Source organism: Scyliorhinus torazame, chromosome 7 (genome assembly GCF_047496885.1).
Source record: "Scyliorhinus torazame isolate Kashiwa2021f chromosome 7, sScyTor2.1, whole genome shotgun sequence".
Taxonomy (NCBI): domain Eukaryota; kingdom Metazoa; phylum Chordata; class Chondrichthyes; order Carcharhiniformes; family Scyliorhinidae; genus Scyliorhinus; species Scyliorhinus torazame.
Genome location: NC_092713.1, coordinates 117076308 through 117087121, shown reverse-complemented (window position 1 = coordinate 117087121; position 10814 = coordinate 117076308). Strand labels below are relative to the sequence as shown.

Sequence of the window (10814 nt, the reverse complement as noted above, 5' to 3'; positions counted from 1 at the left end):
GAATATGGTTAGGATGTTTAGATTTAGTCTAAACGAACAATAAAACTACCTATTACTTCATTAAAAAATCAATTATACATTTTTGGTCACAGTTATTTGTGATTGTTTGGTTGGCCAGTGAATGCATTCTGTAGATCATATGCTTCTTTTCTTTGCTTGATCTCAAGTCTATTAAATGTGGAATCCCAACATTTGGGTAAGAATCTTCAACACTAAACTATTAGGAAATTCATCATAAATTCCACTTGTCTCATTTGGAGTGCACAGTCTCTTTCCACAGGAAACAACTATTGAATTTAGAATGAAGGACCCCCAAATCCTGTTAGGGGAACAGTTGGAATTTAAGCAGCTAAAATTATTCACAGAGTATGTGAACTGACCGTACAGTTACAACTTCACTTCTTTAAGAGTGATCTGGAAGCAAATCTGAAGAGTCTCAGGCTCCAGGGACAGGTGTCCTTCCAAATTCCAATGCTGGGCCATCAAACTCTATAATAATAGTGCCCTGGCATACTGTGCACATTTCTAGCTCATCTAAGAAGTTGTTGCGTTTGCCAGAAAGGATAGGCTGAGTCCGAACCTTTCATAGTTCAAATTCATCCCTAAGAAGACCCTGCATAAGTTGCACAAAATCACAAGAACTCAAAATCAAGCAACAATGACACATGGAGGATTTTGAAGGTTATTTAGCTGATTGAGAACAATTAAAATACTTTGTAAAAGCAAATTAATGCAGATGCTGGAATCGGAAACCAAAAAGAAAATGCTGGAAAATCTCAGCAGGTCTGGCAGCATCTGTAGAGAGAGAAAAGAGCTAACATTTCGAGTCCAGGTGACCCTTTGTCCAGGTGACCTTTTGCCAGACCTGCTGAGATTTTCCAGCATTTTCTTTTTGGTATTAAAATAATTTGTATGATACACCGCTTATTCAATCGCTGGACTCCAAGCCTGCTATTAAATCTTTGTGCTTAAATTACAGTTTTAGAAAATAATATGTGGTACTGTACATTAAAAATAAATATTAAAACAAAAGTACCCAGCTTGTTGATTGACCACTTTATAAGACTGCTGCTACGCAAATATGAAAAATTGCAAATACAAGAAATGTGAAATAATGCCTTATTATTGAAAACACAAGAGAGCAAGTTCCAGACGCAGAGTCTTTGTCAGAATAGTAGTGGGACAGAAGTATTCTTGCCCTAAAGCTCAATGGAATGTTGTGTTAGACGACTTTAATAGGGGAGTTTGTAAAATAACATTACAGTGTTGTACTGGCATTCAGTTGCAGTTTGCATGGGCTGTGGTTATGCAAATTACAGTCGGTATTTTTAGGCTGGTGTGTGTACGTATCTGATATAGTCCCCCGAATTCAGACATCGTATGCATTAACATGTTTGTGCGGTACATTTAATATTGACGCCAGCTCTAAAATAAAGAGGATATAATTCAAGATTTTTTCCTTTCTGAAAAATATACCAGTGAAGTCATTAATCACAAAGGCAATTAATTCAAGTTCTGAAATGAGAATTTAATAAGGGGTTTGTTTTGACTGTTGTCTAAACACTATTCGTAAAGCAGCGTTTTAAATGCATTTCATTATGGTTATATGTCCTGCAATATATAAACAGATCTTGTATAACACGCGAATAAATTTAACATCGACCCACGGCAAAATACATAGATTCAAACGATTCTGGTTGTAGCCACAGACGTAACCGATTAATCTGCATATGTTTATGCAGGAAACCGGTTTCTGAATAACTTTACTAAACCACCCTGGAAGCTCGAGTAGTTAAACATAAGGTCTAGATGGTTATGCCTCGCAATGATTTTGTATAGGATGGTCCGGGCTTTTCGACTGAGAGTCCGATATTGTTACCATCTAGAAGTGCGTTGGAAACTAGGAAACGCCACTATTTCCCAGCTGGGTCTGTTCCCGAATGAGCTGCAAGTCTAGAGGATCAGGTCCATCTGAATGGAAAACTACTGCACATCACGTGCATGCAAACCGGTTTCGATCAGTTCCAAACTGTTGCGTTTCTCGTTCTCTTATTCGCACAAGCGTGCCTTAAAAATGGAGCGAAATGTATTCCGTCACACAAAAATAAAGATATTAAAACATCGCGAATAATGAATGACTTTTGTGCAGTTCTGCTCTGGACTAATCACCTCTCCTCTTCTTGTATTTTTACCTGAAGCACATGCTTTGCGCTGCATGCGCTTTTGTTCAGGAGTTGGGATTTTACAACATTGATTTTAAAACCGAGTATTCAGAATCTGGGTTTGCACATATCTGCATTAACTCTGTATGAACCTAGCATCTCCTTTTCATTGCCCGAGGTGATGGAGTGGGGGAGTGTGTATGGGTGGGGGTGGGGGGGGGGTCGACTTTGTTAAAGCAGATAAATGTATTTCAATTAAGCAACTACAAAGCACCAATTTCGACGGGAAAATGGCGAGAAAAATGTAATATTCAGAAGGCTTAACCAGAACAAAAATGAATGCAATAGGAAAAATAGTTGAGCTTTAAACAATGGGATTGTGTTTAATTTTTGTTAGGACTCTGAATAAGAACTCCATCCCAGGTTTTCACAGCAGCCGCCGCCGAGCAGGGGGAATGCTGTCCTAGACCGGAATAGCATTAGGGAGGGGGTTTTAGAAACTCCTGGGCAGGCAGTTTCCAGGCCCCCCATGCCGATGTATCTCTGCCGGCGACCAATCAGCGCAGTCCGTCTCTGTAACCAAACTGGCCAGTCATTTCAGCGGGAAGGTCCCGCCCACCTATCGACGCCTGATTGGTGGAGCGGACGCTGATTGACGCGGCGGGGGAGCCAGTGATTGGCCCGCGGGGGGGACTGACGAGCCGCCTCGGGCGACCATTGGCCAATGCCCCCTGTCACTCAGGCGCGGGGGGGGCGGGTCCCAGGCCGCGTCCCGGGCCGCCCTTTCCGCTGCCGGGGCTGGGTTGCGTGCGCGGACGCGGCGATGGGGTCGCCCCGGGTTTGATGGTTTGACAGGTGCCCGACGCCAGGCAGCTCCTTCCCCAAAAAGCATGTTCGCCAAAAGCAAAGGTTCGGCGGTGCCCTCGGACGGGCAGGCTCGAGAAAAGTAAGTTTAATTCTTGTTACCTGTGAAAAATGGGAAATTTCCTCAGCGTTTAACTGGCTCCCGGGGCCAGACAGCGGCCGCTGCAGATCCCGGGGATTAAATCTCTTTTTATTATTATCATTATTTTTATTTGTTTTTGACTCGCACGCTGTGCGTTTCCGCTTCTTTAAATAAACTGAATGAAACATTGTGTCCGGCGGCCTGGCTGGGTGCAGCGCCGCTCGCTGACAAACCCCCAGCTCCCCTCTTTGCTCTCTCTTTCTGCATTCCCGCTGTAATAAATAGAAAGCCTTGTAACCGGCTCCTTTGTGTCTCCTTCGCCCGCAGGTTGGCTCTGTACGTGTACGAATATCTGCTTCATGTCGGGGCACAGAAATCTGCACAGACCTTCCTCTCAGAGGTAACTGCATGTCTCCATCACTCCGCTTTAGCCTTTGTTTCTCAGGCGGACAATCTCGCCTCCATTTTGAATTGTGTTAACCTTTTGCCATTTATTGTGGCTACAAAACAAAAAAAAATCTATTCAGCTGACTAGTTCTGAATGCCGCCTGCCCTCGTTCCTTTCTCTCCCTTCACCCGACCCCCCCCCCCCTCCCATTTTCCTCTGTACTTTTTCTGAGTGTTTTTTCGTTGTTTTTATTTTGCAGATACGATGGGAGAAAAATATTACATTAGGAGAACCTCCTGGGTTTTTACATTCCTGGTGGTGGTAAGTAGATAATTTTAAGTGTCCCACATTGGGCTTGTGTGCAGAGTTCCCATCACCGCTCCCAAGTGATAAATGTAGATACTTTGATTCTCTGTTTTCTCTTGGAACTTTTTTGGCAACATTGTACTAAATAACACAAATAAGGGGTCAACACAAAGAGGTCTAGGAGCAACAGGCATCACTTGATAGAATCGGAAGTTTTGGCGCAGATTTAAACGTCTTTTCGCAACTTATTAGCTGTTTTTTAAAAATACAGCTTTCATGGGCTATTTTCAAAATTACATTGTGAACCACGCAGCCATATGCTAGGATTTCAAGTGTAGATGAGATCATTTTGCAATTATTGCAGAGACATTTTTTTTTACCTGTCTGTAATGGGCAGTGCTGGCTCGTTACTGTAATGGGTAATACTGGCAAATTTTGGTTGTTTTGCTGTAGATTTTAAGACTCGTATGTAGCATGCAGTTACATCTGTTTATTATGTACATTTAATTTTTTAAAAATCGTGCTCTTGGAACTATAGTTACTCTGTTAAAATAGATCGAAAACCTGGCTGTGTTTTGGTGGCTGATTAGAACCGGTGCATAATTAAAAATTTTTTTTTTTTATAGAGTACCCAATTAATTTATTCCAATTAAGGGGCAATTTAGCATGGCCAATCCACCTAGCCTGCACATCTTTTGGTTGTGGGGGCGAAACCCACGCAAACACGGGGAGAATGTGCAAGCTCCACGCGGGCAGTGACCCAGAGCCGGGATCGAACCTGGGACCTTGGCGCCGTGAGGCATCAAGGCTAGCACATAGCGCCACCGTGCTGCCCTAACATGCGCATAATATTGTTGGTTCCGTGCAAAACTACACCTTGCAAGTTGAATCCCATTCTGATTGATTCTTTAAAACATAGGAAGGACAGCAACTTTCAATTTTTCTCTCATTTAATGAACATTTTGTCTCTTGCTGAGGTGTGGTTCCACAGGTAATAGCAGTTTTTCAGGATCTTTACCAAGTAGTCATTCTTTATGTGGGAGCGTTGACTTGTGCTGGCAGACTATCTAACCCTGAATGGCATCACATGCAAGTTTTGTTTGGGTTCTTGCCCGACGTCCGCACATGACCATTTTCAGTTGGAATTAATGTGTTGAAGGTGCGCCATGGTTAATTAATTAGCACCTCCAAACCCCACCCCTGAAAAGATTGTTGTCATTCCCACCTGCGATGCAACCTTTTACAGACTGGGGTTTGAAGCTGAAATCTCTTAATTCTCTGGCTCAGTTTCACAGCAGAATTACCTCATTGAGGTTAGTTTTGCTTGTTGGCTATTTGGATAGGGCCAGATGATGGTTTATTCTGCTTTGAGGACAGAACTATAGAACTGTGGAATTTTCTGTGGCATTTCAATATTTCGTCTTGGACAGAAATGCCGAGGAGTAAAAATTCATTCCGGGCTATTCAACCTCCAAGGTACAGTTAACATCTTGAGTGCAAAACTGAGAGGAGTCCCCACAGCGGTAATACGTCTATTAACTGATTACAGAGTGATGCTGATTGTAGCTTAGCAGCCACCCACACAGTCCTGCTGAAACTAAAAGAGGAAATGGCAGCTGTTTGGGGATATATGGGGGTGGGAAAGAAGCAAGGGAATTTCATACTGGACATATTTAAAGTGAATTGGGAGTTCCATACCATATACACGACTGGTGTCTACATCACCAGACTGTAATGCGTAAAGCTGTCTTCTGAATGAACATTTGTGACATGGGGCAATTTGTTTCTGTGTAACTGTGTAATCTGTCACAGAATTAGTGTTGGTAAACATTTATTTATATGTATACTTACATTTGTACTTTTATATGTATAAGGTTGGTCAGCCTTAAGTTATTTACAGTGATTGGCCTGCTTGCATCAGTCACTGTGGGCTTGATGCTAAGATGCCTGAAGGAAGTCCAAGTGGATCATCTTCAACTATTTTCAATCCTCCTCTCGCCCCCCTCTTCATGAACATCTGCTTTTGCTGGGTACCTCCATACCATATCATTTGGTCTTGGCAGCTCAACAAATCGAATTTGGGGCCCATATATTCATAGGGTATTATTTACTGATGCTGAATATTAGGCAGCACAAGCTATATCACTCCCCCTTCTCTTTCCCCCCACCCCATGTCACTAAAGGAACAATTCCATTGGTAGTTACATGTAAATTGGAATGAAGGCTGCATGGTGTCACAGTGGTTAGCACTGCTGCCTCACTGGTTCGTTCCTGGCCCCGGGTCACTGTCGATGTGGAGTTTGCACATTCTCCCCGTGTCTGTGTGGGTCTCACCCCCACAACCCAAAGATGTGCAGGGTAGATGGATTGGCCACGCTAAATTGCCCCTCAATTGTGGAAGGAAAATGTAAATTTGAATGTAATAAGTCATCTAATGTCCTTATATGCAGAGATTACTAGATAAAAGTTGGCCGTGCACCATATCTGATTTTCACCCGAGCCAAAAAGTGTTGATGCCATTTCTACCACTTCAATTGCTACCCCAGCTGCTGTCAACCAAATTAGCATTAAATTTAGGATCTTCTAGTCTGAATGGACAAGTATTCTCTCTCTTAGCCTGTCTTTCAGGCTTGGGATGATGCTTCCACCCGGTTCAATAGGTTTTGAGGTGGCTGATAAGTCCAGTGTGCGATCAGTAGACTCTGGCCATATGCAGGACAGACAGTGCCTTAAAGGCTGGATGGATGAATTGCTTGGAGGTTTGTGCACTCTCTGACAGTGCCTTCCCAAATGAAGCTTTCCCAATTTGGTCGTGACAAGCCCGGGTCTCCCATATGTCAGTGGGGATGTTTGACCTCTTCAGGGATGTTTTGAGGACATCCCTAGCTAATTTCTGCTGGCCTCCTGGAGTCTCCTACCACAACAGCATTCCAAATAGAACAGTTCTTTGGCAGTCTGGTGTCAGGCATGTAAACTACTTGTCCTGTCCACGGAGCTGTTTTTGAATGATTAGCACCTCAATGCTGGGCAAGTTGGCTTCAGGGAGGATGCTGCTTGCAGTTGGATCACCTTTCTTGCCACCAGATTTGGAGAATCTTGCAAAGGCACCATTAGGTACTTTTCCAGTGCTTTGGAGTATCAGCTGTAGATTGTTCAAGCAGATAGGTAGGAAAGTAGGCTGTGAAGGGAACATCAGGAGTTTCTGAAGGGCATAGATAGGTTAAGTTAGTGGGCAAAAATTTGGCATAGAGAGTTAAATGTGGGAAAAAGTGCAGTAGTCCAATTTGGCAGGATGAATAAAAAAGCAGCATTTTATTTAAATGGTAAGAGATTGCAGAACCCGAGGTGGTACAAGGGGATCTGGCTGTCTTGGCAGATGAATCACAAAAAGTTAGTATGCAGGTACAGCAAGTGATTAGGAAGGCAAATAAAATTTTGTTGGCATTGGTGCGACCATATCTCGAGTCCTGTATACAGTTTAGTCCCCTTATTTAAGTAAGGATATACACGCTTTAAGAGCAGGCCAGAGAAGGTTACTTGATTGGTACCTGTAATGGAGGGGGTTATCTTATGAGGGAAGGTTGGATGGACTGTGCCTGTATCTGTTGGAGTTTAGAAGAATAAAGCAGTGATCTTATTGAAACATACAAGATCCTTTGGGGACTTGACATGTTGGACGCTGAAAGATGTTTCCCTTTGTCAGAGAGACTCGAACCAGGGGACAAAGTTTTAAAAATATGTGGTCTCCTATTTAAGATGGAGATAAGAAGTTTGTTTCTCAAGAGGTCGTGAATCTTTGGAACACTCTTCACCAGAGAGTGGTGGAGGCAGGGTCATTGAATATTTTTAAGGTAGAGAAAGATTGATAACATTTTCCTCCCGATAGTCAAGAATCTGAGTAGGTGGGATGTGGAGTTGAGGTCACGATCAGATCAGCCATGATCATATTGAATGGTGACGCAGGCTCGAGAGGCCAAATGGCCTGCTCCTCCCAATTTGTATGTTTGTACATAGCATGGGGATTACTGCTGCCTGTAAACCATGACCGTAGTTGGGTTTGAGATTCTGGTCCTCAAATACTCTTTCTCAGTTGGCTGAAGGCTAAGCTGGCACATTACTGGTCTGCTACCCAGTAAACTGTTGCAGAGGGCTCAAGGGCTCACAATTCTGTTTTAATCTGTGTGCTATACCATGTTCTTTCTCTTTTCACTGAAAGCCTCCCTTGTGAGGGACTTTACTGATGATGGCGAAAGTTGATACAGCATTGTAGCGTTTTCTATTTGAATGTGCAAAGTGCATCATTTTAATATTGCTTCTTTGTAACATTTGATCAGCAGTTGTTTGTCTTAATTTTCTTTGGAGTGTCGATGGTACATCTATTTCACGGTTTGTTCACTCCGTCAATTCTAGACTGTCAGTGGTTTAGTGATCTTCTTTGTGTGTGTTGTTACAAAGCTTGAGTCGACTTCCGGTGGCGGCTATGAGGTGAGCAGTGGCACATGAGGTGGCTCCCACCTGGGGATTTTTTTTTTGTCCCTTTTTGCCCGATTATCAGGTGATGTTTGGGGACATTGGTATAGTTCGACAGAAATAGATCCCCTCTGGTGAGTGATGTTTGGTGGGTGCAACACAAGGCATAGATCGGGAAATGGATCTTCATCCAATTCAGAAGGCTCTTGGGCGGGAGAAGGGGAGAAAATGGTGGAGGTCTCCGTGGCATTGTTGCCCCCTCAGTGGACGACCGCGAAGTTGTGGATTTTTGATGGGTGAATTTAGGAAACAGCGACAAGTGGTTGCTGAGGATCTATTGAAGGTGATTGAGGGGGCTCTGGTACCTGTTCGTGCGACCTTGGACAAATTGGATTAGCGGGTGGAGGTACAGGGGACGATGATTAAGGAGGAGGAAGCGCTCATTGATCACAGCGATTGGATCGTCTCTTTGGAGGCAGAGATGGCATTGCTGGTGGAGGAGCGAAAGGCATTAAAGGCCAATGTCGATGGCCTGGAGAATTACTCCAGACGGCAGAATTTAAGAATTGTCAGTCTGGAAAGTAAAAGTGCCACTGATTATGTTTCTAAGATATTTGGAAAGTAGGTGGGCGGGGGGGGTCTTGTTGGCCCCACCTGAGTTAGACCAAGTCCATCGGTCGCTGAGACAGAAACCCAGATCGGGGGAGCCACCACGCGTGATCATAGTCCAGGCCCATGGGTACCTGGATAAGCATTGGGTCCTGAGATGGGTGAAGGACATCGAGCGTATAGATGGGAGGGCCATCTCATCAGAATATATCGAGGTAGAGTTGGCAAGGCGGAGTTCTACAAGATCAGCTTGCCTTTTGGGATAGTGTACCCAGCTCATCTCTGGGTTATCTAGGGGGCGGCATGTGGCATAGTGGTACCGGACAGAGACATGGAGATTTAGGCATCTGAGTGATGGGAAGGTCTCTTCTTTTCCCCAATATTCATTGGGTTTATTCCTAGATTGATTTCTTCATGGTGGGTAGGTCTTTGCTCCCTGGGGTAGGGTATGCGATGATTGTAATATCGGACCATGCTCCACATTATGCGGATCAGTTGTTGGAGCTGAGCCGCTTTCAGCGAATCCCCCCATGGAGGTTAGACATGGTGCTGCTTGCTAATGGATTTTGCGAGCAGGAACCTCCGCTCTTGGAGAGTATGTGGAGTTCAGTAAGAACGAGGTGGTTTCCCCATCCACGCTCTGGGAAGCATTGAAAGTAGTGATGTGGGAAAGATAATTTCTTCTAAGGCATACAGGGATAAATCTGGGAGGGTGGAGAGACAGAAGCTGGTGGATTCCATTCTTGAGGTGGACCGCTATTTTCGATTGTCCCAATGTCGGAGCTTTTGGCAGAGAGAAAAAAAAGTACAGATGGATTTCGATTGTTGTCAACGGCGAAGGCAGTGAGCCAACTTCATCGCTCATGGGAGGACGAGGGAGACATTTTGAGTATGGGGAGAAGGCCAGCTGTCTGTTAGCTCACCAGCTGAGACAGCAGGCTGCCTCCCGGGAAATAGTTCAGGTTGGGTTCTATGGTGGCGGGTTGGTGTTTGCCCCAGAAAAGGTCAATGAGGTGTTTGAGACATTTTACTGTGGGCTATATAAATCTGAGACTTGGGGCAGCACGGCGGCGCAATGGTTAGCACTGCTGCCTCATGGCACCAAGGTCCCAGGTTCGATCCCGGCCCTGGGTCACTGTCCATGTGGAGTTTCCACATTCTCCCAGTGTTTGCGTGGGTTTCACCCCCACAACCCAAAGATGTGCAGGGTGGGTGGATTGAACACGCTAAATTGCCCTTAATTGGAAAAAATGAATTGGGTACTTTAAATTCATAAAAGAATAAGTCTGAGACTCTGGAGGAGGATTTGACAATGTTACAATTTTTGGATGGGTTGACCTTCCTGGGGGCAAAACAGGCAAGAAGGCCGGAGCTTGAGGAGCCAATTGGACAGGAGAGAATCATGAAATGTATTCGGTTAATGCAGATGGGTAAATGGGTAAAGCACTGGGTCCAGTTTGGTTCCCTATTGAATTTTGTAAATAGTCTGCTGGTTCCCTTCTACTGGAAAAGTTCAATGATTCTCTGTCCGGGCGGGGGGGGCACGCTGGGCCAGGCTGGGCCAGGCATCGATCCCCATGATCTTGAAAAAGGACAAGGATCCCACAGTGTGGTTTGTTTTGATCCATTTCTCTGTTAAAATGCTGACACTATGGTGTTGGCAACCTGTTTGGAACCAGCCCTGCCTGCCTGGGTGGTTTTGGAGGAGCAGGCAGGATTTATTAACTGCTGGCAGCTATCGACTAACATTAGGAGACTCTTGAATATGGTGCTGTCACCTCCGTCAGTGACCTAGCCAGAAGTGATTATCTCGTTGGACAAGGAAAAAGCGTTTTAACCGGGTTGATTGGAAGTACATTTTTGAGATTATGGGGCAATTTGGGTTTGGTCCAAATTTTATATCTTGGGTTTGGCTTTTGTATAAGGCCTCCAC

General features: G+C 44.5%; 1 protein-coding gene across 14 annotated transcripts in view; it reads left to right on the top strand.

Moving 5' to 3' along the window:
* Positions 1–2934: 2934 nt before the first annotated feature.
* The window catches only part of ssbp3a (single stranded DNA binding protein 3a), a 239744-nt gene continuing 231864 nt past the window's right edge, over positions 2935–10814 (top strand). For 11 of the 14 annotated variants that reach the window (XM_072511344.1, XM_072511340.1, XM_072511346.1 and 8 more), the window contains exons 1-3: positions 2936–3108; positions 3436–3508; positions 3756–3817. In XM_072511344.1, coding sequence (XP_072367445.1) covers positions 3053–3108; positions 3436–3508; positions 3756–3817 — 191 coding nt within the window. In that variant the 5' untranslated portion in view covers positions 2936–3052. Of the gene's footprint in view, positions 3109–3435; positions 3509–3755; positions 3818–10814 lie in introns of all 14 variants that reach the window. The other 3 variants (XM_072511347.1, XM_072511345.1, XM_072511342.1) reach the window with 1 other exon arrangement.